General features: G+C 36.0%; 1 protein-coding gene and 17 non-coding genes across 23 annotated transcripts; all 18 read left to right on the top strand.

Annotated features, from left to right (window-relative positions):
- Positions 1 to 772: 772 nt before the first annotated feature.
- vwa1 (von Willebrand factor A domain containing 1) lies at positions 773 to 26,456 on the top strand. Of its 6 annotated transcripts, XM_077729077.1 has the most exons (8): positions 6,537 to 6,746; positions 6,878 to 6,927; positions 13,135 to 13,250; positions 14,261 to 14,815; positions 18,179 to 18,505; positions 20,322 to 20,597; positions 21,588 to 21,857; positions 23,413 to 26,456. In XM_077729077.1, exons 3-8 carry the CDS (start codon positions 13,166 to 13,168, stop codon positions 23,439 to 23,441), a joined length of 1,542 nt encoding a protein of 513 aa, XP_077585203.1. In that variant the 5' UTR covers positions 6,537 to 6,746; positions 6,878 to 6,927; positions 13,135 to 13,165; the 3' UTR covers positions 23,442 to 26,456. The 6 variants fall into 6 exon arrangements, with proteins under 6 accessions (XP_077585195.1, XP_077585239.1, XP_077585220.1 ...); XM_077729069.1 differs by lacking the exons at positions 6,537 to 6,746; positions 6,878 to 6,927 and adding an exon at positions 773 to 920; XM_077729113.1 differs by lacking the exons at positions 6,537 to 6,746; positions 6,878 to 6,927 and adding an exon at positions 996 to 1,014.
- On the top strand, positions 2,754 to 2,835 carry trnas-aga (transfer RNA serine (anticodon AGA)). Its single transcript has one exon. It is a non-coding gene; the product is annotated as a tRNA-Ser (tRNA).
- On the top strand, positions 2,937 to 3,018 carry trnas-aga (transfer RNA serine (anticodon AGA)). Its single transcript has one exon. It is a non-coding gene; the product is annotated as a tRNA-Ser (tRNA).
- On the top strand, positions 3,116 to 3,197 carry trnas-aga (transfer RNA serine (anticodon AGA)). Its single transcript has one exon. It is a non-coding gene; the product is annotated as a tRNA-Ser (tRNA).
- trnas-aga (transfer RNA serine (anticodon AGA)) lies at positions 3,294 to 3,375 on the top strand. The gene has a single exon. It is a non-coding gene; the product is annotated as a tRNA-Ser (tRNA).
- On the top strand, positions 3,482 to 3,563 carry trnas-aga (transfer RNA serine (anticodon AGA)). The gene has a single exon. It is a non-coding gene; the product is annotated as a tRNA-Ser (tRNA).
- Positions 3,661 to 3,742, top strand: trnas-aga (transfer RNA serine (anticodon AGA)). The gene has a single exon. It is a non-coding gene; the product is annotated as a tRNA-Ser (tRNA).
- Positions 4,115 to 4,196, top strand: trnas-aga (transfer RNA serine (anticodon AGA)). The gene has a single exon. It is a non-coding gene; the product is annotated as a tRNA-Ser (tRNA).
- Positions 4,303 to 4,384, top strand: trnas-aga (transfer RNA serine (anticodon AGA)). The gene has a single exon. It is a non-coding gene; the product is annotated as a tRNA-Ser (tRNA).
- Positions 4,490 to 4,571, top strand: trnas-aga (transfer RNA serine (anticodon AGA)). Its single transcript has one exon. It is a non-coding gene; the product is annotated as a tRNA-Ser (tRNA).
- On the top strand, positions 4,867 to 4,948 carry trnas-uga (transfer RNA serine (anticodon UGA)). Its single transcript has one exon. It is a non-coding gene; the product is annotated as a tRNA-Ser (tRNA).
- On the top strand, positions 5,055 to 5,136 carry trnas-uga (transfer RNA serine (anticodon UGA)). Its single transcript has one exon. It is a non-coding gene; the product is annotated as a tRNA-Ser (tRNA).
- trnas-aga (transfer RNA serine (anticodon AGA)) lies at positions 5,242 to 5,323 on the top strand. The gene has a single exon. It is a non-coding gene; the product is annotated as a tRNA-Ser (tRNA).
- trnas-aga (transfer RNA serine (anticodon AGA)) lies at positions 5,421 to 5,502 on the top strand. Its single transcript has one exon. It is a non-coding gene; the product is annotated as a tRNA-Ser (tRNA).
- On the top strand, positions 5,607 to 5,688 carry trnas-aga (transfer RNA serine (anticodon AGA)). Its single transcript has one exon. It is a non-coding gene; the product is annotated as a tRNA-Ser (tRNA).
- Positions 5,785 to 5,866, top strand: trnas-uga (transfer RNA serine (anticodon UGA)). The gene has a single exon. It is a non-coding gene; the product is annotated as a tRNA-Ser (tRNA).
- trnas-aga (transfer RNA serine (anticodon AGA)) lies at positions 5,973 to 6,054 on the top strand. Its single transcript has one exon. It is a non-coding gene; the product is annotated as a tRNA-Ser (tRNA).
- On the top strand, positions 6,151 to 6,232 carry trnas-aga (transfer RNA serine (anticodon AGA)). The gene has a single exon. It is a non-coding gene; the product is annotated as a tRNA-Ser (tRNA).
- Positions 26,457 to 27,665: the final 1,209 nt, after the last annotated feature.

Below are 27,665 nucleotides of genomic sequence, written 5' to 3'. Positions count from 1 at the left end.
TGTGTCACAGCTGTACTTGCAGTAGAGATTTTATAGCCATAAAATAGTTTTTGCTGAAGGCATCACTATGAAACTCACAGACCACCACTGAATTTTCCTGACTCAGGTTTAAGAATGTTTCTAATGAACCTAAAATTAGACAAATTGACACTGTATTTTTGTCTTCTTGAGTTTATATATATTTATATATTTTTTATTAGCTAATGTGTCACAGCTGTACTTGCGGTAGGGGTTTTATAGTCATAAAATCGTTTTTGCTGAAGGCGTCACTAGGAAACTCACAGACCGCCACTGACTTTTCCTGACTCAGGTTTAAAATTGTTTCTAATGAACCTAAAATGAGACAAATTGACACTGTATTTTGTCTCCTTGAGTTTATATATATTTATATATTACAACTATATAGCGCGTCAGCAAGCAATGTACCCAGACAGTCAAGCTTTCAGCGTCAACTGCTAATGTGTCGCAGCTGTAGCTGCAGTAGAGGTTTTATAGCCATAAAATAGTTTTTGCTGAAGGCGTCACTAGGAAACTCACAGACCGCCACTGAATTTTGCTGATTCAGGTTTAAGATTGTTACTAATGAACCTAAAAATAGACAAATTGACACTGTATTTTGTCTTCTTGAGTTTCTAGCATTTCCAACATTCATGGAGCAACACTAAGACCAAATTCTTCATTTTCCACCCCTGCTTCATCTCCGTCCTTCTTGGCATGTATGCTTAGCCTCACAATGGATTACTCATTGGTAAGCAGACAGGTAGAAAAACTGGGCTCAAATCCTGACAGGTTCAAACAACTCCCCCCCCCACTTTTTCCCGATCCCTTGCAGACAATGCCAAGCCTTTTCTCCAAAATCTGTCTCCTTGACGACTAGCCAGAGTTGAAACTAACACTGGGAGGACTCCTTGACCTTGAAGGTAATCCTGGAGGGTGTGCCTACATATGTGTAAGTGTGTGTGTGTGTTTGTATACATCAAGTAAAAGCAGGAAGTTGAGGAGAAAATGACAGAGGTGAGCTTAAAAACGACAGGTCTGGAAATGGAAGGTGGGGGAAAAAACTCAAGAATGGTTGTGTTGTGTTGATGACAGTTTTAAAAGGCCTGTGTCATTTAGCTGTCACTTTAAACGACATCCGGATGTACCTCATACCTAGTGAGGCATTCAAGTACAAGTTGGAGTTTCGCCCTTTTGGTCCTGCTCTGGTATGTCGGTTAACTATCAAGATTTTTGACCAGGTGGGAAGATTCCGTCTTTTGTGAACTGTGGGCTTTTTTTTTGTTTTAGTTTTGAGGTCGTGTGGTTTTTCCGTTAATTTTAACGTTAATCCGTGAAGAGTTTAGCCATATTTCTCTGAAAATATGTGTATAGTTAAAAACCTTTCAAATAATGTTTTGCCTGTATTTTATAAGTTTTTTGATCATTTAAAGTTGTGTATGCCAGATAACATATACAGGATTTTTTTAAGTATACATTCTTTTTGTATAACAAGACAACATATAGCGCGTCAGCAAGCAATGTACCCAGACAGTCAAGGTTTCAGCGTCATACAGCGTCAAATGCTAATGTTGTCATGCTTTAAGCATGATGAAATGCCCATTTCCCCCTTTTCATTATATAAATATAGCGCGTCAGCAAGCAATGTACCCTATTTAGCCGTTTAATATACCCGCCGGGTGTATAAAATGATTTTTGTTTTTTTCAGCCTCTGGTTTGTGCGCCATTTAATATACCCCTGCCATTTTATATACCCATGCCATTTAATATACCCGGGTATATTAATTGGCAACTCAGCTTTTTTGGCAAGATTTGTATGGTGTTTATAGGGCATAATTAGCGATACTCAAGTTAATTAAAATTCTAAGTCAGACTTTATTCAGCAGTAAGTAGTTTTAGTAGTAGTTGATGCACCCCGTCACGGCATTAAAAGTGCGTAGTGGATCGTAACTTCCCGTTTGTGCGCCATTTAATATACCCCTGCCATTTAATATACCCGGATATATTGAATGCGGGGGGGGGGGGGTATATTAAACAGCAAAATAGGGCACCCAGTCCACCGAGGAAACATTTTTTATACTTTTAAGTGCACCCTATGTGAGTAAATATGTGCCGCGTTGCATTTGTACATTTTTTTATCGCTTAATAAAGGGAATTGCGATCTTTAATAAGGGGAGCAATTGTCCGAGATTGACAGGTATGTAGTTAAATCATATATATTCATTGTTTTCTTGTTTTTTTGTACATCAAACTCACATTCCATTAAAGTGATTGTAGCTGCAGTACTTTAACGTTTCCATGTGTGCATGGATGAAGGCATTTAGTGCACTTGTGATGGTACATGTGAGGGCTTGTGTGGTTTTGTGCGTACATGGGAATGTTCTAAAGTGAGTGTCACTAAGGCAGCTGGTCTTTTCAATGGAAGGAGTGTGCAGGAAGTCAAGCAGGAATTGCGGGATGAACTACAATAGGAGGAATGAATACACAAAGCAGCTGGTTTTTGGACTGTCACTTTGGCAAAACTTTTGGGAATTCAATAGTATGAGTAATAATAATGTGATGTGAAATAACGTTTGATTTCAAGTTGCAATATTCTGGAAAGCCAACAAAACCAAAGTAGGGACAATTTAACCATTATGAAATAGGCCTTAAGAGACAAAACAGTAAGCTTAACTTGGATAAATATGTCCACCTCCACCATGCAATTGTGATAATTTACACTGAGTAAATATAGCATATATATCAGCACATATGGAGTTGTTGTGGCCGAGTGGTTAAGGCGATGGACTAGAAATCCATTGGGGTCTCCCCTCGTAGGTTCGAATCCTGCCAACAACGAAATACATTTTGCAAAGTTAACTTTCTTGGTCAAAGAATGTTGCTAATGTTAGCATTATCGTTATTAGCTGCTAAAACTAGCACACATTCCCATGGATGGAGTTGTTGTGGCCGAGTGGTTAAGGCGATGGATTAGAAATCCATTGGGGTCTCCCCTCGTAGGTTCGAATCCTGCCAACAACGAGGCTCATTTTGTAAATTGAACTGTGTTTATTGGTTCAACCAATTTTAGCATTTTCATTGTTAGCTGCTAAACTTAGCACAATATACTACAGATGTGGTTGTTGTGGCCGAGTGGTTAAGGCGATGGACTAGAAATCCATTGGGTTCTCCCCTCGTAGGTTCGAATCCTGCCAACAACGAGGCTCATTTTGTAAATTGAACTGTGTTTATTGGTTCAACCAATTTTAGCATTTTCATTGTTAGCTGCTAAACTTAGCACAATATTTACAGATGTGGTTGTTGTGGCCGAGTGGTTAAGGCGATGGACTAGAAATCCATTGGGGTCTCCCCTCGTAGGTTCGAATCCTGCCAACAACGAAGTACATTTTGTAAAGTAAGCTATGTTTATAGTTTCCAATGTTGCTGGTAATGTTAGCATTATCATTGTTAGATACTAAAATTGGCACAGCATCCCGCAGATGGAGTTGTTGTGGCCGAGTGGTTAAGGCGATGGACTAGAAATCCATTGGGGTCTCCCCTCGTAGGTTCGAATCCTGCCAACAACGAAGTAAATTTTGTACAGTTCACTGTGTTTATTGGTTCAACCAATTTTAGCATTTTCATTGTTAGGTGCTATACTTAGCACAATGTACTACAGATGCAGTTGTTGTGGCCGAGTGGTTAAGGCGATAGACTAGAATACCATTGGGGTCTCCCCTCGTAGGTTCGAATCCTGCCAGCAACGAAGTAAATTGCTTATAGTTCACTATTTATTGGTTCAACCAATTTTAGCATCAAAATTGTTAGGTGCTGAAACTAGCACAGAGCACCATGGATGGGGTTGTTGTGGCCGAGTGGTTGAGGCGATGGACTGGAAATCCAATGTGTACTCCCCTCGTAGGTTCGGATCCTGCCAACGTCGAGTTCATTTTTAAAATTACCATTTTTTTTGGTTCAACCAATGCTGCCATTCTTAGCATTTCTCTTTCTTAGCCGCTAAATGTAGCACAGTAAGAAGTAGAAGTAGTTGTTGTGGCCGAGTGGTATCAATACTTGATGCTAATTTTAGCATTGCCATTTTTAGCTGCTGAAATTAGCACTAAAGATAACAGTGGGAGTTGTTGTGGCCGAGTGGTTAAGGCGATGGACTAGAAATCCATTGGGGTCTCCCCTCGCAGGTTCGAATCCTGCCGACAGCGATGCACATTTTGTAGAATTAATTATGTTTATTGGTTCAAAGAGTGTTGCTAATGTTAGCAATATCGTTCTTAGCTGCTAAAATTAGCACTTATGGCTTCAGATGGAGTTGTTGTGGCTGAGTGGTTAAGGCGATGGACTAGAAATCCATTGGGGTCTCCCCTCGTAGGTTCGAATTCTGCCAACAACGAGTTACCTTTTGAAGTTAACTTTGTTTATTGGTTCAACTATTCCTGCCATTCTTAGCATTTCTAATTCTTAGCCGTTAAATTTAGTACCATAGCCAGTAGATGGAGTTGTTGTGGCTGAGTGGTTAAGGCGATGGACTAGAAATCCATTGGGGTCTCCCCACGTAGGTTCGAGTCCTGCCAACAACGAAGTACATTTTGTAAAATTAGCTATGATTATTGGTTCAACTGTTGCTGTTTATGTTAGCATTATCATTCTTAGCTGCTAAAATTAGCACTAGACAGTACAGATGTAGTTGTTGTGGCTGAGTGTTTAAGGCGGTGGACTTGAAATCCCAATGGAGTCTCCCCTCATAGGTTCGAATCCTGCCAGCAACAAATTGTCTTTTGTAGAGTAATCTATGTACATTGGTTAAATCTTTGCTGCTAATGTTAGCATTACCATAGTAAAGTTCTGAAACTAGTACAAAAACCTACATGTGGGGTTGTTGTGGCCGAGTGGTTTAGGCGATGGACTTGAAATCCATTGGGGTCTCCCCTCGTAGGTTCAAATCCTGCCAACAACGAAGTGAATTTTATAAAGTTAGCTATGTTTATTCCCTCAATTTTTTATGCTAGTTTTAGCATTGTCATTCTTAGCTGCTAAAATTAGCACAGTACAACACTGAAGGAGTTATTGTGGCCGAGTGGTTAAGGCGATGGATTTGAAATCCATTGGGGACTCCCCTCGTAGGTTCGAATCCTGCCAACAACGAGTTCACTTTTGAAGTTAACATTTTTTTTTTGGTTCAACCATTGCTGCCATTCTTAGCATCTCTCATCTTAGCCGCTAAATGTAGCACAGAAATACGTAGAAGTAGTTGTTGTGGCCGAGTGGTTAAGGCGATGGACTAGAAATCCATTGGGTTCTCCCCTCGTAGGTTCGAATCCTGCCAACAACGAAGTAAATTGTGTGCATATCACAGTGTATATTTGTTCAACCAATTTTAGCATTTTCATTGTTAGCTGATAAACTTAGCACAATTTATTACAGTCGTAGTTGTTGTGGCCGAGTGGTTAAGGCGATGGACTAGAAATCCATTGGGGTCTCCCCTCGTAGGTTCAAATCCTGCCAACAACAATGTACGTTTTGTAAAAGCAGATGTTTATTGGTTCAATCTTTGCTGCAAATGTTAGCATTATCATTTTTGGGTGCTCAAATTAGCACAAAAGACTATAGATGGAGTTGTTGTGGCCGAGTGGTTAAGGCGATGGACTAGAAATCCATTGGGGTCTCCCCTCGTAGGTTTGAATCCTGCCAACAACGAAGTGAATCTTGTAAAGTTTACTGTGTTTATTGGTTCAACCAATTTTAGCATTTTCATTGTTAGCTTCTAACATTAGCACCAAAACAATCGGCGGAGTTGTTGTGGCCGAGTGGTTAAGGCGATGGACTTGAAATCCATTGGGGTCTCCCTTCGTAGGTTCGAATCCTGCCAGCAACGAACTTCATTTTGAAAAGTTTGCTATGTTTATTGGTTCAACCTTAGCTGCTAATGTTAGTATATTAATTGTTAGATGCTGAAATTAGCACACATCATGACAGATGGGGTTGTTGTGGCCGAGTGGTTAAGGCGATGGACTAGAAATCCATTGGGGTCTCCCCTCGTAGGTTCGAATCCTGCCAACAACAAACTACATTTTGTAAAGTTAACTGTGTTTATTGGTTCAACCAATTTAAGCATTTTCATTGTTACCTGCTAAAATTAGCACCAAAACAGTAGATGTAGTTGTTGTGGCCGAGTGGTTAAGGCGATGGACTAGAAATCCATTGGGGTCTCCCCTCGCAGGTTCGAATCCTGCCAACAACGAAGTGAATTTTGTAAATTTCACTATGTGTATTGGTTCTTGTATGCATTCTTTGCAATATTTTCAGTTCAGTGAAGAACAAACAAACAACAAAAATAGCACTTAGCTTCATTATTTGCATTTTATTGCTTATATCCAAAAATAACCAAAGCCTCATACTTACATGATGACAAAACAAGCCTGTCAGACAAAAAACTGGGTTTATTTGTGTCCCTATCTGATATTTAGCACAGTAGCTTACTGTGATCTGTTTGCCTGATCATTCCCACCATGTGCAGTCACTGTTTTGCTTCCCACAGGCAACGGGGGTGACGGAGATGAGTCACCACTGCTGACCTTTCTTATGTGGTTTCACAAAATGTGGGACTTCATTATTTTGTGGGTTGCTTGTTTGGTTGAAGATCTTTTGTGCCATTCAGTTGTAAGGTTAGCGCTCGGGGCAAACTAAAGGCTTTAAATGGAATTTTAATTCCTTTTGTATTGTTGAACTCGTCAACAGGGTGGGATTCAGCCTATGTGAGTATCAATGACTCTGCCAAAGGCTTTTGGAAACAACCAATGAAGTGTTTCCATCAGTTTTGAGGCTCATTAGTGGTCAAGTTTTTGAGATTCGTTGCATGTGTTTTCATCTGCGTCTCATTTTATAGCTTCCTCATCTTTTGGGCTTCGGGGCACCACATAAGAGGACGTAAATAAAGTAAGTGAGTGAATGTTATCAATTAGCGATGTTTTTTTCCTACATAAAAGACACTATTTTCTGAAGTTGGGTGCAAAGGAGTGGCCCACAAACAAAAACTCATACCTGTCAACTTGTAAGTTATTCCTGTATTTATTTATACCATTTTGACTGTGTCAAAGTGGCGGCCCGGGGGCCAAATCTGGCCCGTCGTATCATTTTGTGTGGCCCGGGAAAGTAAATAATGAGTGCTGACTTTCTGTTTTAGGATCAAATTTAAATGAAGAGTATAGATGTATATTAAATTTCCTGATTTTACTTCTTTTAAATCAATAATTGTCATTTTTTTAATCATTTTTTCTGTTTTTTTAGTTCAAAAATCATTTTGTAAAATCTAAAAATATATTTAAAAAAATATAAAATAAACATTACAAGAAAAAATACTATTTGGGGCTTTTAATCCAGTTCTTTTAATACAATTTTTTTTTTTAATCTAAATATTAGCGTCATTAACGTGAACTGGGTTTCATGTGGGCTGGGCCCCCTTTTAAATCAATAATTGTCATTTTTTTATCCATTTTTTCTGTTTTTAGTTCAAAAATAATCTTGTAAAATCTCAAAATATATTTAAAAAAGCTAAGAATCAATTTTAAATCAATATTTGTAATTTTTTAATACATTTTTTTGGTGTTTTTAGTTCAAAAATAATTTTGTAAAATCAAAAAATGTGTAAAAAAAAAAAAAAGAGAAAATAAACATTGTGTTAGATCTATAAAAACTGAATATTGAGGACTTTTAATCCATTTATAAAGAAAAGAATCTAAATATTATATCTAAAATGGTCTGGCCCACATGAAATCAAGTTGACATTAAAGCGGCCCACAAACCAACCCAAGTCCGACACCCTTTACTTAGACATTTAAGCTGTCAGCGTCATACAGCGACATCTACAAAATCTTGAATGTAGTGCATACAAAAGGCGCACCAAGAAAGTCGTATATGGAAATCAAAATGAGTACTTTGATGTCATCTGGTAAATTCTAACCCAGCTTCTCCATTGTATTTGTTTAATCTTACTTGTCATGTTTGTTTGGACAAGTCGAAGATGAATCATTATAGCCATTTTGCAGCCAAAGAGTTGCAATTCAAGGTCATATGCAGCTCCCAAGTCTGATTTTTCTTTTTTTTATGTACATGACATGGTCAACAGTGACTTGTTGTAGACTCTCATCTTAAATCGAGTTTCTCAGAAATGCAGTTTTATTCATTTTCTCGCATATAAGCCGCATTTGTAACAAAAAATGGTGACTGAATCAAGGGTACGGCTTATATGCGCACAAGCTTTGCTATATTCTTTTTCACCAGTAGATATCGGCAAATAACATTTACTATTTGTTGGTTATTTTCAGTTTTGCAGTTAGAAAACAACCATTACTGCATGAATTACAAAATTCCTTATGATATTGACCCTATTTATGTACTTTTGATTCATATAGTATCTCAGAAATACCATGTTCGATCATTTTTTCTGAAGATTTTCCCTTCAAAGTACCACATTTGTACTCCCTATTAAAACTACAAATATGGAGGTGAAAAATGTGAATCAGGGGGCGGCTTATACGAGAGAAATTGTAAAATTCAACGATTTTAAGGCAATTTCGAGGATACGTCTTATAAGTGTGTTGCTATGCTCCTCCTCACCAGTACATATCGGCAAATTAACATTTACCAATTGCTAGTTATTTTCTGTTTTGCCGTAAGAAAGCCATTGCCGAATAATTTACAAACTTCCTTATGATATGGACCCTAATAATGTACTTTTGATTCATACAGCATCTCAGAAATACTTCATGCGATGATTTTTTCTTAAGATTTTCCCTTCAAAGTAACACATTTGTACTCCCTATTAAAACCATGAATATGGAGGTGAAAATTGTGAATCAGGGGGCGGCTTATACGCAAGAAATTTTAAAATTCAATGATTTTAAGGCAATTTTAAGGGTGTGGATTATACATAGGCCGGCTTATATGCAAGAAATTTTAAAATTCAATGATTTTAAGGCAATTTTAAGGGTGTGGCTTATACATAGGGCGGCTTATACGAGAGAAATGGTCAAATTCAATGCTTTTAAGGCAATTTTAAGGGTGTGGCTTATGCATAGGGTGGCTTATACGAGAGAAATGTTAAAATTCAATGCTTTTAAGGCATTTTTAAGGGTGTGGCTTATACGTGGGGCGGCTTATATGCAAGAAAATACGGTAAGTATTCACTGCCTTGACCCATTCTGTAACAAGACAATATACAGTCTCTGAATTGGCATTTTCGATTGGAAAGAACCCAACAATATCCTTCAGGTTAAAGTTTTACAAATGGAGTTTCAGAGGAAAATACCCACAGTAGATGTACACAGGATACTACATTAACAGGGCAGGAAAGTACCACTGACGCAGGTGGGGAGGTACCATCCTTCTCAGGAAGGTAGAAGCCACTCGTAGGCATTTCTGGTTCGTTTATAAGCCAAGTGACGGGAAGTACTGGTGGATTCTCTGACTCTATTTTTGGTTTGTTTTTCACTCTTCACTTATGACCTTATGAGAGATTTATTGAATAGGGGAGGGATTCTCTTCCTTTGGTACTGTTTCTAAACGTTTTTTGCAGTAGAAACTGAAAAAATGTAAGGATAATGATGACCTCATTTTTGGTTACACAGAAATTTATGAACTCTTGAACGAAGGGGGTCGTAACTTTGGCTTAATGACAAAAACATGGGTCCTGTTTTTTGTCAGGAAAACCTTAAGAAGGACCTTTAATGAGTTGATGACTGATGGGTTCAAGAGACTATGAATATAAAAAATTATAACATATTTTTGGGGGTTTTTGTTGTTGTGTTGGGAGGAAGTTTAAAATCAGATTTTGGGATTATTTTGTATTTATTGTGGGTGAACATCTGGTTCTGTTGGTTTTTGGGTCACTTTTATGCTGGTTTTAAGGCATTTTAAGGTTTTATTTGATGAGTTATGGGTGACGGCCATTTTGACTGTAGGGGTTGAAAGTAACTAGGTAGGAAAATAATTAAGATTATTTGATTTAGTTTGTACAAATTGCCTTGTTTGGTCCATGGGCCTCATGTTTGATGCAAATTGGGTTGAACCAAGTTTGTCAAAGTGGTGGCCCGGGGGCCAAATCTGGCCCGCTGCATCGTTTTTTGTGGCCTGGGAAAGTAAATTATGAGTGTTGAGTTTTTGTTTTAGGATCAAATTAAAATGAAGAGTATAGATGTATATTACATTTCCTGATTTTCTCCCTTTTTAAATCAATAATTGTAATTTTTGAACATTTTTTTCTGTTTTTAGTTCAAAAATCATTTTGTAAAATCTAAAAATATATTAAAAAAATTCTAAAATAAACATTGTTTTAGATCTATAAAAAACTGAATATTCAGGGATTTTAATCCAGTTATTTTAATCCATTTCTATAAAGTAAATCTAAATATTATATCTAAAATGATCTGGCCCACGTGAAATCAAGTTGACGTTAAAACGGCCCGCGAAACAAACCCGAGTCTGACACCCTTGGTATAAATGTATATTAAATTCCCTGATTTTCCCCCTTTTAAATCAATAATTGTATTTTTTTAATCTATTTTTTCTGTGTTTTTAGTCCAAAAATAATTTTGTAAAATCTAAAAATATATGTAAAAAAATCTAAAACAAACATTGTTTAAGATCTATAAAAAACTGAATATTCAGGGATTTTAACCCAGTTCTTTTAATCAATTTAAAAAAAAAATCTAAATATTATATCTAAAATGGTCGAAAAATTGACATTAAAGCGGCCCGCGAACCACCCTTGGGTTAAACAGTGTCCCATTGACAGTATCAGTCGCCTCCCTCCTCCAAAGGAGGTACTGCTGAAATTCCATTACTAGCCCATATCACACACCCTCAAAGATATGACGAAAAGTTTTCCATTTTCCCTTTTTTTTTGTCTCTGCTCATTGCTCCTCCCACTTTGTGTATTGCTCCGCCCACTTGGTGCACTGCTTGGGCCTGGCAATGAGATCAAGTTGACAAAAGCAAAAGTAGTGCTGCAATTTTCTTTCCCAAAAAGGCTCCACACTTAAAGGCACCAAATTGCAGAATCCTAAGATTGTGGCAATGGGACATGCTGACACATGACCAAGGTGGCTTGGGAACGAGCTGTAATTACTGTAAAAAAAATAAAAATACGCAGTCCACACACGCCACAAGGGTCACTCAGCTGTGGGTAATGACTACTTAGTGATTTAATACACAACAGGCTTGTACACATGTGAGATGAAATTTGACGGATCCTTGAATAATAAAGCTGACAAAATACTATGAATGTTTCAGAGTTTAACAAAATACAGAAATAAGCATTTTGGACAAAAAAACAATGTTATTTTTAAGCAATTTACTTGGAAAATTTTGTTTTAGTTTTTCAATTGTTTTTTTTTTAATTTAGCTTGATGGTTCATGTTTTAAATATTTGCATTTTGCACGTTGTCAAAATGTTCTGTTGTTTTTTAAGTTAAGTCACGTTCTCATTTTCTTTTAAACCAAGGTAAATTTTAGATAATATTTATTTTTTTTTGTAAATGGATTAAAACAACTGGATTAAAAGTCCGAAACATTCAGTTTTTTTATAGATCTAAATCAATGTTTATTTTACCTTTTTTAAATATATTTTTAGATTTTACAAAATGATTTTTGAACTAAAAACTGAAAAAAATGATTAAAAAATTACAATTATTGATTTAAAAGGGGGGAAATCAGGAAATTTGACATACATCTATACTCTTCATTTTAATTTGATCCTAAAACACAAAGTCGGCACTCATCATTTATTTTCCCGAGCCACACAAAATGATGCGGTGGGCCACATTTGTCCCCCGGGCCGCCACTTTGACACATCCGTGTTAAAAAGAGCGGGTTCGTAGCGTCATCGTGGAATTCCGACCTTTGTGTTCATTCCACTTGAATCTTGGCATTCTCCACCATCCATTTATTCTGGCGGGTCCCCCACTGCCTTTGTTTCCACTTGACTTCTGTTGCACAAAACACAGTCTTTAAGTATTTGTGGTGACTTTTCTGTGTGCCAGAAATTCTATAATGTCTTGGATTGCTGAAGTTGTTCAACCCCAGCGAGTCTAAGATCTTCCTCCACCAAAACAAAATACCGTAAAAGGGAAGTTCCTTTACACTCCCCGTTCTTCAAATTCTTTTATGAAACAGGGACAGATAAAATACTTTTAAATGGATCCTTTGTTGATAACAAAGTAAAGGGGGCGAACATTTGAATTGACCTTAAATTTGACATTTTTAGTCAAGAATTGTGTAGTTATACAGTTATTTGGGTATTTGTTAAGTTTAGATTTAAAAAATAAACGTAAATATATACATATATATATATATAAATATATATATATATATATATATATATATATATATATATATATATATATATATATATATATATATATATATATATATATATATATATATATATATATATATATATATATATATATATATATATATATATATATATATAATATTAAGACATGATAAAATAATACATATTTTAAATAAATACAATATTATATATTTTTATTTATTCATATATATGTGTGTATATATATGAATTAATAAAAATATATAATATTGTATTTATTTAAAATATTTTTTATCATATCTTAATATTTTATTATTATTAAATGACTAATTGAAGGAAAAAATAGATGTTCAAAACAGCTCATGATTTGCGAGTGGGTGTTGGGAATCTATAATTAGACAAAGATATCGAAATAAAAGTAATTTTATTTGAACAATGTTGGATTCAAGATACCAAATGTAAGTCTGTGCTTTCAATTGCGTGTTGGCGGAAAAACTAAGAATAGTTTTATTTTGAAATGCCCGTATAACCGGAAGCCATTTGCTGTATTATAGAGATCTTGTTTTCATAGGCAAGGCGGTGGAGCGTGAGGCAAAGCTGCGTTTCATTCTAGTCAGGAGTTTGCGGTGCGTTAACATCATTAATTTGTAGGATATTTCTACAAATAAATAATAAGTAGACAGTAAAACTTATTTGGGCGCTGAAGGAAATGTATTTTTAAAACATGGAACTTGACGCTGATATGGTGGATTTACAGTGGTTTTGAAAGATCGGACCAATACAAAAAAATTTGACTTAATTTTGAATTTTAGGTAGGTGGACTATATCCCCGTCGTTGCAGTAATGGAGTTGAAGTATTTGTTGACCTGGTTGCTCATGGGTTTGATCCCGACACTTTGCACTGCGCAAGCTTCTGCACCTGAGGGAGGTGAGTTATATTTAAATTGATTTTTGGTTGTTGTTTTTTAGAAAGTGTTTAAACTAAAGTTTAATACTAAATGCCAAAAAATCCTGCAGTAAGTGAAGGCAGCACCGTGCACTTGGGGCAATGGAGGAAACAAACCATAGAAGTAACAAATGTTTTTGTTATTAATTGTTGACGATGGCTATCCAGAATTATTTTGTTTTAATAATATTAGATTTGATTTCACGTGGGCTGGACCATTTTAGATATAATATTTGGATTTTTTTTTATAAATGCATAAAAATAACTGGATTAAAAGCCGTGAATAAACTGTATTATATAAATCTAAAACTGTTTATTTTATTTTATGTAAGGGAAAAATCAATAATTTAATCATTTGTTTTTCATTTCAAAAGGAAAACATTTCTTTCTTTATTTATCTTCAATATTAAAATGGAAAGCAAAAATATTTTATACATTTTTAGATTTTCCAAAAAGATATTTAAACTAAAAACAAAGAAAAACAAAAATAACTTGATTAAGATCCCTGAATATTCCGTTTTTTATAGATCTAAAACAATGTTTATTTTAGATTTTTGTATATATTTTTGGGATTTTACAAAATTATTTTGAGCTAAAAACAAAGGAAAACATGGACAAAGAAATCATACAAAATACAAAATGATTTTAGAACTAAAAACAGAAAAAAATGATTAAAAAATGTACAATTATTGATTTAAAAGGGGAAAAATCCAAAAATATAACATACATCTATACCTATCATTTTAATTTGATCCTAAAACAGAAAGTCAGCACTCATGTATTTCTCTCCCGGACCACACAAAATGATACGGCGGGCCACATTTGGCCCCCGGACTGCCTATTTGACACCTGTAGTTTAACCAACTAGATTTCTGCTGAGTTTTTTCTGGGTACTTTGGTTTCCACATTCCCAAAAACATGCATGCTAAGCTAATTGTACGCTAAATCGCCCTTATGGAGTACTGATTGTTTGTTTATATTTTTCTCCACAGTTTATAACTGCTGTGAAGGAGATGTCCTTTTCATGTTGGATTCCTCCGGTAGCGTTTCATCCTACGAGCATTCCCGCATGCTTGACTTCCTCTCTGAGCTCCTACTACCATTCTCCCTTGGAGATGATCAAGTGAGGATTGGTCTCGTCCAGGTGGGCACCCAACCACGCCTTGAATTTGGCTTTAATGCCTTCTACCTTCAACAAGGACTACAAAGCGCTTTGAAGACTACAAAACCCCTCAGGGGGGATACAAACACCGTCGAGGCACTGAAAATTGCACGCCGAGTCCTAAGACCGGGACCAGGGGAGGGGGCCCGACCTGGGTTACCAAGGGTCCTGGTGTGGTTGACGGATGGGGTGAAACCGGGCGATGTGATTGGTCCAATGGTTGAGCTGAGAGAAGAAGGCGTGGCTGTATTGGTGGTGTCAACTGGTCATGGTAATTATCAGGTGTTGAGGGAGGTTGTGTCTTCACCTGCTGAGAACCACCTGTACTTTGTGGATATTGATGATATGAGCATCATCTTGGAGGATCTAAGGGAGGCTATCATTGGTGAGTTGGATGATTTTCTTATTCGTTTTATGTCAAGACTGGGCCGCTTTAATGTCAACTTGATTTCATGTGGGCCGGACTATTTTAGATATAATATTTTGATTTTTTTTTTTATATAAATGGATTAAAAGAACTGGATTAAAAGGGTGGAATATTCAGTGTTTTATAGATCTAAAACAATGTTTGTTTTAGATTTTTTTTAAATGTATTTTTAGGTTTTACAAAATGATTTTTGAACTAAAAAAAACAGAAAAAAGGATTAAAAATGACAATTATTGATTTAAAAGGGGGAAAATCCGGAAATTTAATATACATATATAGTCTTCATTTTAATTTGATCTTAAAACAGAAAGTCAGCACTCATCATTCACTTTTCTGGGCCGCAGAAAATGATGCGGCGGGCCAGATTTGGCCCCCGGGCCGCAACTTTGACACCAGTGCTTTGTGTGTAAGAAATGTTCAGGTTATGAAACCCTTTGATATGAAAATACACTGTCCAAACATATAAAAACAAGAATTAAGTTAAGTTATTGACTTTAAAAATGTGACAGATGGGTCAGCACAAGATACGATACATATAAAAAAGTGCATTCGTTAACAGTACATGTGAATCATAAACATAAAAAAATGACTTTTAAGTATTAACATACTCATCACTCATCATTGAAGTGAAAAGTATAAAGTACAAAGTAAAAAGGAATGTATTAAGAAATATTAAAATGTCATTTAAAATAAGATAGAGGGGCTGTAAAACATGAAAATCAAATAAGAGTGGACACAGCTACTGCCACTGACTCCCGCGTGACGGCGCCATCTTGGGGGAAAAAAAACATTATTTGGACAACGTCTGCGAACCGAATTAAAAAGCCTAGCGGGCCGGATGTGGCCCGCAAGCCGTAGTTTGCGCTAGCCTCATCTGTCACAAGATAGCTTGACCTATTCAGGGATTAATGAGTTGCGAGATCTCACGGCGCCATGACAGACGAGAAACGTACAGATGCATACATTTCTTCCTATATATAGAGCGAAGTCCGAGACTGTCCTGTTTCTTAGTAGCTGCCACAGCACCCCCCAGGGACTCCTCGACATTGCACCATCATAACTGAAGCACCAAGCCGTTATGCTTTGCATGAATGCAACTAAGATGAACAGATAACCTCACCGTTACTGATATCAACACCTCCCAAGTCGATTTTTTTGTTTTTTTGCCAGGCTTGTCTAGGCCAGCTATTTTCAGGGACTTATTGCAAGGGTTATGAATGTATTGAGAAACCCAAGCTGCTCTGCCTTTTGGATTCTATCTCAAGCTCAGACCGTTTTAGCTCAGTCTTGTGCCAATGTCTTGCCTGAATATAGTGTTCTAAAGACAGGGGGTGGGCAAACTTTTGGGCCTGGGGGCCATATTGATTTTAAAAATTTGACAGATGGGCCGGGTCAGTACATGATACGATACATATAAAAAAGTGCATCCGTTAACAGTACATATGAAACATAAACAGAAGAAAGGGACTAAAGTATTAACATAGTCATCACTCATCATTAAAGTAAAAAGTATAAAGTATAAAGTACAAAGTAAAGTAAAAAGGAATGTATTAAGAAATATTAAAATGTAATTTAAAAAAGATAGAGGGGCTGTAAAACATGAAAAACAAATAAGAGTGGACACAGCTACTGCAACTGGCTTCCGCGTGACGGCGCCATTTTGGGGATAAAAAAAAACATTATTTGGACAACGGCGGCGACCCGGATTAAAAAGCCTAACGGGGCCGAATGTGGCCCGCGGGCCGTAGTTTGCCCAAGTAAGTCTGTTCTAATGTGTTGAGTGATGTTTTTGTGTGGTGATTTTTGTTTGTGTTTATATTTGGACAAGTTAGGAATGAATTGCATGATTTATGTTGATCAAATGGACTTGTTATATATTTTCTAAACAGGTTTGTTGGTCTATCCTTTTATAGTTTCTAGTAGCATATAATTGGTAAGAAATACAATACCCACTGAAATACTTGTGAAATTGGTGCTTGTATGTATTACCGTATTTTTTTCGCATATAAGCCGCACCCTTAAATTTGCCTTAAAATCATTGAATTTTACGATTTCTCTCGTATAACCCGCCCCCTGATTCACAATTTTCACCTCCATATTCATGGTTTTAATAGGGAGTACAAATTTGATACTTTGAATGGAAAATCTTAAGAAAAATCATCGAATGTGGTATTTCTGAGATACTTTATAAATCGATTTCTGGATTGCTTATTCCTAAAGATTGTTAATTGCATGTAGACAAATTTAAAAAGGAAGTTAGGTGAGCAGTACAACCAGGAAGTGTGTCCGTAGTGGTCTAGTTTGTCATACCTGGGTAAGATAGCCGTGCCCTGAGCGAGTACTAGCTTGCATAAGTGAGTTTTTTTCACTTTTTATGCAAGGTACGGTTGAACTTTTTTCTTGAATTTAATTCATAGACTTAAAACTAAATTTTGTTAAGTGTTTTATCTGTTTATCTTTTCTCTATTTTGACATAAATGACCGTATCGGCCACATTGTCTTGCATTATGGCGTTTCGTCTTTGTCACTTTGCATGTCAAGTCTAATTTATGCGCATATAAGCCGTACCCTGGATTCCATCATCACTTTTTTGAGCAACAACTACGTCATATGTGCGAGAAAATACAGTAAAAGTATTACACTTAGAGGTACAAATGAATTATGGGTAGCACAAATGTGTCACATGACCAAGATAAAAAAATTAAACAAAACTAAAGTACCATTAATGTAATGTAATATATTCTGATCTCCGCTAGCCAGGTTAGCATTTATGAATGTGAACAACTAACCACACCCATCTATGTATTTTTGCACATTAATGTTTAAAACGGTTATAACAGTGGTGTCAAACAAACGGCCCGTGGGCCGGATCCGGCCCGTCTGGTGGTTTGTTACGGCCCGGGGAAGAAAGCTGCATTGTATAAAAAAAATATGAATGTTCTTTAAATTTGTAGTTCTTGTATTATCCGCTAGGGGGCGCATTGTTTTAGAACGTACAGACAACATGAATTGACATTTATTTATGTTCTTATGTTATTCTCTTGTTCATTATATATTGTTCAGAATGTAAAAGGAAAATTCTGTTTATAAACTTTTTGATAATTTACTCGTTCTTTGCACTAATTATTAGTATTAGTGACTAATAATTAGTGGAAAAAGTGGTCTTATTGTTAGTTCTATGTAATTTTGCAATGAGTTTACTAGTCCGGCCCGCTTAATCTCAAATTAAACTCTATTCGGCCCACAGACCAAAATTTGACACCCCTGGGTTATAACTTTCATTTATTTTCTTTTAAAACCTTTCCATTATGTCTTCCACAGAAATAATCCGTGCCGAACGTATCAATGTCCGGAACGTATCATCCAATGCCGCCACACTCCATTGGCGACCAGTTCTATCCGGATTGGAGGGCTACTACCAGATCCGCTATGGTCCCCTAACCCCATCAGGTGGGACGGGAAGCTCAGGAAGTGGTACAAGTCCAAGCACTGGTGGCCATCACTACCAAAGATTGGTCCAATCGTCGGATTCTGACAGCTTCAGGTTAACCGGATTGAAACCCGACACCGACTACACTGCCACTTTGACACCGGAATCCAACCAGCAAGCTTTTAACACTCTGTCTGTCACCTTCAGGACACAATCAGGTTGGGTTTTTTTTAACTGTGTTAAATCTGCCATTAAGCCTTTCGCTATTGTCTAAAGCAGAGATGGGCAAACTATGGCCCGCGGGCCATAGTTTGCCCGTTAGGCTTTTTAATCCGGCCCGCCAACGTTGTCCAAATAAGTTTTTTTTCCCAAAATGGCATAAACTAAACTAGATTCTATACCATACATGGGCAATCTACGGCTCGCGGGCCTAATACGGCCCCGTTAGGCTTTTTAATCCGGCCCGCCAACGTTGTCCAAATGAGTTTTTTTTTCCCCCAAGATGGCATAAACTTTAAATTTTACCTAAATTAACTAGATTATATACCAGATATGGGCAAACTATGGCCCGTGGGCCACATACGGGCCCGTTAGGCTTTTTAATCTGGCCCTCCAACGTTGTCCAAATATTTTTTTCCCCCAAGATGGCATACACTTTAAATTTAACTTAAATTAACTAGATTCTATACCAGACATGGGCAAACTATGGCCCGTGGGCCATATATGGGCCCGTAATGCTTTTTAATCCGGCCCGCCGACATTGTCCAAATGTTTTTTCCCCAAGATGGCATAAACTTTAAATTTAAATTAAATTAACTAGACTCTATATCAGCAATGGGCAAACTACGGCCCGTGGGCCAAATACGGGCCCGTTAGGCTTTTTAATCCGGCCCGCCAACGTTGTCCAAATAAGTTTTTTTTCCCAAAATGGCATAAACTTTAAATTTAACTTAAATTAAATAGATTCTATACCAGGCATGGGCAAACTACGGCCCGCGGGCCAAATACGGGCCCGTTAGGCTTTTTAATCCGGCCCGCCAACGTTGTCCAAATAAGTTTTTTTTTTCCCAAAATGGCATAAATTTTCAATTTTACTTAAATTGAATATATTCTTTACGAGGCATGGGCAAGCTACGGCCCGCGGGCCAAATACGGCCCCGTTAGGCTTTTTAATCCAGCCCGCCTATGTTGTCCAAATAAGTTTTTTTTCCCAAAATGGCATAAACTTTAAATTTAACTTAAATTAAATAGATTCTATACCAGGCATGGGAAAACTACGGCCCGCGGGCCAAATACGGGCCCGTTAGGCTTTTTAATCCGGCCCGTCGACGTTGTCCAAATACGTTTTTTTTCCCAAGATGGCATAAAATTTAAATTTAACTTAAATTAAATAGATCCTATACCAGACATGGGCGAACTACGGCCCGCGGGCCACATACGGCCCCGTTAGGCTTTTTAATCCGGCCCGCCAACGTTGTCCAAATAAGTATTTTTTCCCCTAAATTGGCATAAACTTTAAATTTGACTTAAATCAACTAGATTCTATACCAGACATGGGCAAAATACGGCCCGTGGGCCATATATGGGCCCGTTAGGCTTTTTAATCCGGCCCGCCAACGTTGTCCAAATAAGTATTTTTCCCCAAAATGGCGCCATCACGCGTAAGCCAGTGGCAGTAGCTGTGTCCACTCTTATTTGTTTTTCGTGTTTTACAGCCCTCTATCTTTTTTTAAATGACATTTTAATATTTCTTAATACATTCCTTTTTACTTGACTTTGTACTTTATACTTTTTACTTTAATGATGAGTGATGGGTATGTTAATACTTTAGTCCTTTTTTTCTGTTTATGTTTCATATCTACTATTAACGGATGCACTTTTTTATTTGTATCCTATCTTGTGCTGACCCCGCCCATCTATCAAATTTTTAAAGTCAATGTAGCCCCCCTCGCCCAAAAGTTTGCCCACCCAAGCACATGCTTGAATAACGGCCATTTTTCTCATATTACCCTTTAAACTGGCTATCTCCAACAGATGTACACAGTCCAGCTCGGGTCACCGTCTCAGAGTCTGGGCCCACCAGCGTTCGAGTGAGCTGGGGTCCCCTCCAGCCAGAGATAGTCTCAAGTTACTACATCGAGTACTCGGCCCTGCCGACTGGAAAGTTGCATGCGGTCACAGTGGACAAACGGCAAAACTCCACCCTACTCAAGAACCTTCAAGCGGATACCACCTACTTGGTCACCATTACCGCCAGGCATTCGTCGGGGAAAGAGAAAGCCATGTCCGTCAAAGTCTGCACGCAGGAAGGTGGGTAACCATATATATATATACATACAAATGATTGCATACCTGTCAACTTATATGTTTTTCTTGTATTTTATATGTTTTTTCATCATTTCAAATTGTGTACGTCTTGTGTCAAAGTGGCGGCCCGCGGGCCGAATCTGGCCCGCCGCATCATTTTGTGCGGCCCGAGAAAGTAAATGATGAGTGCTGATTTTCTGTTTTAGGATCAAATTAAAATGAAAAGTATAGATGTATATTACATTTCCTGATTTTTTTCCCCTTTTAAATCAATGATTGTAATTTTTCATCATTTCTTTCTGTATTTAGTTCAAAAATAATTTTGTAAAATGTAAAAATATATTTTTAAAAAGCTCAAATAAATATTGTTTTATATCTATAAAAACTGAATATTTAGGGTGTTTAATCTAGTTCTTTTAATCTATTTATTTAAAAAAATCTAAATATTAATGTCATTAACATCAACTGGGTTTCATGTGGGCTGGACCATTTTAGATATTTTTATTTATCATTATTTAGATTTTTTTTATAAATGGATTAAAAGACCTGGATTAAAAGCCCTCAATATTCAGTTTTTTATAAATCTAAAACAATTTTTATTTTAGCTATTTTTAATATATTTTTAGATTTTACAAAATGATTTTTTAACTAAAAACTGAAAAAAATGATTAAAAAAGTTAAATTATTGATTTAAAATGGGGAAAATCAGGAAATGTAATATACATCTATACTCTTCATTTGAATTTGATCCTAAAACAAAAAGTCGGCACTCATGGTTTACTTTCCCGGGCCACACAAAATGATGCAGTGGGCCACATTTGGGCCCCGAGCCACCACTTTGACAAATGTGAGTTAGATCATCTGATTGATAGGCTTTCCAACTGCAAAGATTACTTATGTGTGATCATAATGTTGAGGCCAAAAGGGCGACACAAAGTGTATTTAAGCCACCTGTAAATGCATTTTTTGGTCAAATTTGATGTGTTTTTACAGCAACTCCAGCCTTGGCTGACTTGCAGCTAACGACAGTGGACAGCCACTCGGTGCAAGTGGACTGGAAGGGCGGTTTTGACGGCCTAAAGGGATACTGGCTCACCTGGGAGGGGCGACAAAGAGCGGACCAGCGTTCATCTTTCTACTTGCCGCCCAGTTCTCTGTCGACACGGCTCGCTGACCTCCCCCCTTCGGCGAGGGTGTGCGTGTCACCCATTTATAAGACGGCGCGGGGAGAAGGATTGTGTTGCACCACCACATTTTCCTCAGGTGAGTCACATCGGTACTAGACTTAAATTAGATTAGATTAGTTGACTATTTGTCCCCTATTCGGGAAATTTCATTTTCACAGTAGCAAGAGGGTGAGAATACAGACACAGACATTTTAGACATGAATAGATTGTAATAAATAAGTTAATAAATAAATAAATACATACATCAAAATACACAAATAAATAAACAAAAAGTTATATGTTAATTAATAAATAAATACATAAATAAATACACACATAAATATACAAATAATTTATATGTTAATTAACAACTACATAAATAAATACACCAATAAATATACAAATGATTTATGTTAATTAATAAATACATAAATAAATACACCAATAAATAAACAAATAATTATATGTTAATTAATTAATAAATACATAAATAATTACACAAATAAATATACAAATAATTTGTGTTAATTATTCAATAAATACATAAATAAAAAAATACACAAATAAATATACAATAATTTATGTGTTAATAAATAAATGCATAAATAAATACACAAATAAATATACAAATAATTTATGTTAATTAATAAATAAATACATAAACAAATACACAAATTGATATACAAATAATTTAATAAAAAATAGATACATAAATATATAGATAATTTGATTATTAAATACATGAATATATATAAATAAGTCCATACCTAAATAAATAAATAATTTAATACAAATAAATAAATATATAAATCATTTATTACATATAAATAAATAAATATGTGTCATTTATTTTAAATAAATAAATATATGCACGATTTTATTTTAAATAAATATATAAATCATTTAATACAAATAAATAAATATATGAATCATTTAATATAAATAAATAAAAGTCCTTTATTATAAAAAATATATATATAATTCATTTATTATAAATAAATGTATACATTAATAAATACATAAATATCTAAATTAATTAATACATAAATATTGTATTTATTTTTTACTTTTATGTTTTTTTTATTTGATGCATATTGTATTTTTATTATTTAGTTATAAATATTAAATATGTATTTATCTATTTATAAACAATTTACACTAGATACTTAGATACCTCCTTGGGCAAGTTTATTTATTTTTGATTTTTTTTGTAGATTCGTGATTTAAGGCACGGGTCCCCAAACACTGAGCCGCGGCCCCTTACTGGTTCGAGACCCACTTGGTGCTGGTCCATCAGAAAAATTTAAATGAACATTTTCAATTTTACCCTCCTTGAAATGAGATATTTTATAATAATAATAATAATATAAAATAATTGCTATCATGCATTGGACTTGTTTTTTGCCATGGTGGATATGCATGGAAAATATCAGCGGGTTGTGGGATAAGCTCCAGCACTCCAGCGACACTTTTGAGTATAAAGCGGGTTCAGAAAATGAATGAATATTATAATTGAGAATGCAGGAGGTTGGACAACTACAAAAAGGAGTTTTTTTGTTGTTTTTTGGTGTTTTTTTTTGTTACTGCTCTTATGTTTGAACTCCATTTTTTGGTTTTATTATTAATATTATTTATTTTATTGTGTTCTCTAGACGCAGCCACATATAACTACCAATCATAGCGCCACAGAAGAGTCACTACACCCAACAAGAAGGAACAATGCTGACTTTTCATTCATAGTAATTCTTTCCTATGATTTTCTTCCCTATGTGGATCTCATCCAGGAATTACATTCGCGTTACTCGGCATTCTGAGCACTCGTGTGGAAACATCCAGACATTCACGAGTAGTTTGCTACAATGCGGCTTTATACTCTCTGCCAAAATTTGGAAAACAAAAATACCATAGTACTTGGGTTACTAATTGCACTTGTTTGACCAGTTGAAATGCAGAGATTTGGGTTTTATTATGTTTATTGAAGCCTGTAGCCTTCTTAAAAAATTTTTTTTTTCTTGATAAATCCATAAAATAATCTAAAACTCTACATTGCTAAAATTTGCACACCCCCTGTTCCATGCCACTTAACCTTAAATAGGAATATAGGTGATCTTGAGGCTATCCTGTTAAAAGTTATTATCATTTTAAATTCACATAGGAGTTTATTAGCGTATTTTCACGACTATAAGGCGCACCGCATTATAAGGCGCACCCTCAATGAATTACATTTTTTCCATATATAAGGCGCATTGTCTATTTTGGAGAAAATGTAAGACTTTTAAGTGCGCCTTATAGTCGTGAAAATACGGTAATTGCTATTGACTTCCAGGTATGAAGCACTCACTACTTTACAGTCACTTCTAGAGCCAGTCATTGTTGATGTTTTGGATTTTTTGGTATAAAATCTTGCAGTGGGGGAGGAGCTATATGATGGAAGAATTTGTAAACTAAGATGGCATTTGCATAGCTAACACTATTGTTTCAGTACAGGCGTTTGTGTTTTTTTTTTTAATATCCGACAGTGGTGGTTTTTCGTTTTTGGTTTTCTGGTTTTTCCATATATAAGGCGCACTGTCTATTTTGGAGAAAATGTAAGACTTTTAAGGGTGCCTTATAGTCGTGAAAATACGGTAGGTTCATTAGTAATAATACTGTAATATAATTTTAAAACAATACAAGGAAGACATCAATTTTAGTGTTAATTTGCAGGAGAATCCATCCTGACATTTTCTCTTGCCCATTTAAGGCCATCAAATCAAAACAAATACAAGGTTATCTATTCGATCCAATTGCATAAGCAAAAAAATAACTAAAAACAACAAACGCATATCAGGTATTCATTGATAACATTTAAGGTCGGAACTCAAAAACAATTCCATTGGAAATTAAACAAACAAGCCTACAATATGCGAGTAATCACGGAGGTTGTTGGATAGCCATCACACTGGAAGCAAAAACAATATAAGCGTCCTTCACAGATCTTCATTGCGAACTTGCATCCGGAGGCCATATTGACTTAAAAAATTGACAGATGGGCCGGGTCAGCACAAGATACGATAACATATAAAAAAGTGCATCCGTTAACAGTACATATGAAACATAAATAGAAAAAAAGGACTAAAGTATTAACATACTCATCATTAAAGTAAAAACTAGTATAAAGTACAAAGTCAAGTTAAAGGAATGTATTAAGAAATATTAAAATTTCGTTTTAAAAGAGATAAAGGGGCTGTAAAACACGAAAAACAAATAAGACTGGACAGAGCTACTGCCACTGGCTTCCGCGTGACGGCGCCATCTTGGGGATAAAATAAAAAAATTGGACAATGTTGGCGGGCCGGATTAAAACGCATCGCGGGCCGGATGTGGCCCGCAGGCCGTAGTTTGCCCATGTCTGCCCTGGAGAGTGACTCAAATACATATATAATAATTAAATGTGCACATATATATATATATAATAGTATCCCAGAATAACCCCAACTAAGTTCATTAAAATTGATATTATTAAATAACAATGTCTTAAAGGTCATATGCAAATGTTTTATTTTAATTTAAAATGTAGATACGACTGAATTATAGGTCGTATTTTACGTATTGCCACAACATAATTTGTGTTTAGCGGTACATTATATCCTCTGGTAATTTTTATTTTTGATTTTTTTTGCTTATTTAGGAGATTCTCAAACCCAAAAACTTATAAAGAAAAATGTATGCCACTAAAGTATACTTTTGTCCAATCTTTATGATAAATACTGCTAAATATATTTTTAAATTGCAATGTTTTGAAATATGACTCAATTGGCCAATTTAATATACTACATATATGGCAAATAATGTTAGAATATCATCATACATATCATATTTCTCTAATATAATGAGCTCGATTAATAGTGTATGTACAATAGTACACTTTTTATATTTCAAGGCTGTTACTCACCTCTTCTTTGTCGCCATCTACTGGCAGAATCTATATTTTAGTACGGCCGTATTATGCAAGCTGAAGGTTGTGATGGAAAGCACGCCTGCCCTCTGCTGGCTAACTAAATATACATCGGCAATTAATTTATATCGCTAAAATATGCGTAAAATATACCTGACAATTTGACAGTTAATAATCCTACTAAAATCGAATTTGTATCAATTTGCAATAAACTCATTTGATGGTTTTGTTACCAAATACATAGTCCGATTATTTTATTTATTCCTCATTTTTAGTGTTTTTTTTAATTTTTTATGTCAAAACAATTTGCTCATATAGTTTTCTGAACCAACAACCTGGATTTGAACCCAGGTCTTCCACTGTTTAGTGCTAACCACTTTCTCCTCGTTTATGTGTCGGCATGCAGTGCTAGTGATGTCCACTTGGGGTCACTGTCAGCGCAGAAAGAACGTTGTATCCTTCACAGCTGACCAACCAGAATGTTTTTTTCGTGTATTAAAACTCTCCTGTAGTCAGAATGGCCTCGTCGGCCGATTTGAGCCAAGTTTGGAATATGTAATCGGACTACATTTAGCTCACAGTCGCTATGTGGATTAAAAATGTCAAATTTGACCCTGTTTGGGATAGTGATCAGCATCTTACTGCTATTCCAAAGTTGACACTTTAAGCTTTGATAGAGCAAGTGATTACTGTTGGTAATTCAAAATAAAAGAAACCTAAATATTAGCAATTATGTTAGATTCTGAAAAAAAATCTTAATTGGTATTGTTTTTTTTGTGTGTTTTTTTTCTGGGTTCTCCAGTTTCCTCCCACTTTCCAAAAACTTGCATGCTAGGCTAGTTGAACACTCTAAATTAGCTTAATTGTGATTGGCTGCATGTCCCCCACCTGGTACCTGTAGTTAGCTGAAATAGACTCTAGTGCCCCCTGCGACCCTTGTGAGGAAAAGCAGTTCAAAAAATACTTGAACAAATGACAAATACTTTGATTCATTTTCTATGACGCTTATGCTTACAAGCGTTACGGGGGTGCTGGAGCCTGTACCAGCTAACACGAGCAATTTTAACCCAAGGGTGGGCAAAATTTTCGGCGCGGGAGGGCCATATTGACTTTAAAAATGTGACAGATGGGCCGGTTCAGCACAAGATACGATACAAATAAAAAAGTGCATCCGTTAACAGTACATATGAAACATAAACAGAAAAAAAGGACTAAAGTATTAACATATTCATCACTCATCATTAAAGTATAAAGTAAAGTAAAAAGGAATGTATTAAGAAATATTAAAATGTCATTTAAAAAAATGATAGAGGGGCTGTAAAACACGAAAAACAAATACGATTGGATAGAGCTACTGCCACTGATTTCCGCATAACGGCGCCATCTTGGGGAACAAAAAAAACATTATTTGGACAACATTTTGGGCCGGATTAAAAAGCCTAACGGGCCAGATGTAGCCCGCGGGCCGTAGTTTGCCCATGTATTAACCCCTATTAATGGCGGACTACGACTTTAAGTAAAAGTGATGACCAATCCAAGATGTGATCCACTTTTTGGCTGTTAAGTGGTAGCGGAAGTAGTCAAAAAAACATGCCTACACCTCATTGTATTCTACTCATCCGGCATTTTAGCGGGTGGATGATTTCCGGGCAAAAATGTCGATGCAAACAGCTTGCGATGTCACCTGAGTGTCAAACCAACGCTGGCGATAATCAGACTGCACGCTCGCTGATTTTCAGACAAATTAAACGTCAGGGAAAAGCAGCTAGCGCGACCACAGAGAACGCTTTGAAAAGCTAAGCCCATCATAAATTATTAATAGACTCCGCCTCCTTCTCTAGCACACACATCCACGAGCAAACGTCATCCATCTTTTCTGCTCCAACCAATGTTAATTACACTTCTTTTTTTCCGATTCAGCCACTCTCGCTTGGATTGGGGAAAAATCTTCTTCAATTCTCTTCCATG

The sequence above is a fragment of the Stigmatopora nigra genome, chromosome 1 (assembly GCF_051989575.1).
Source record: "Stigmatopora nigra isolate UIUO_SnigA chromosome 1, RoL_Snig_1.1, whole genome shotgun sequence".
Lineage (NCBI taxonomy): Eukaryota > Metazoa > Chordata > Actinopteri > Syngnathiformes > Syngnathidae > Stigmatopora > Stigmatopora nigra.
The sequence above is the reverse complement of the archived record's forward strand: the minus strand, read 5'-3'. Positions and strand labels throughout refer to the sequence as shown.

Bases quoted from the DNA above. Each gene is read 5' to 3' on its own strand.
- vwa1 (XM_077729069.1), top strand. From the start codon at position 13,166: ATGGAGTTGAAGTATTTGTTGACCTGGTTGCTCATGGGTTTGATCCCG. The intron at 18,506-20,321 runs GTTGGGTTTTTT...TATCTCCAACAG, and splicing joins CACCTTCAGGACACAATCAG to ATGTACACAGTCCAGCTCGG. The intron at 20,598-21,587 runs GTGGGTAACCAT...GTGTTTTTACAG, and splicing joins CAAAGTCTGCACGCAGGAAG to CAACTCCAGCCTTGGCTGAC.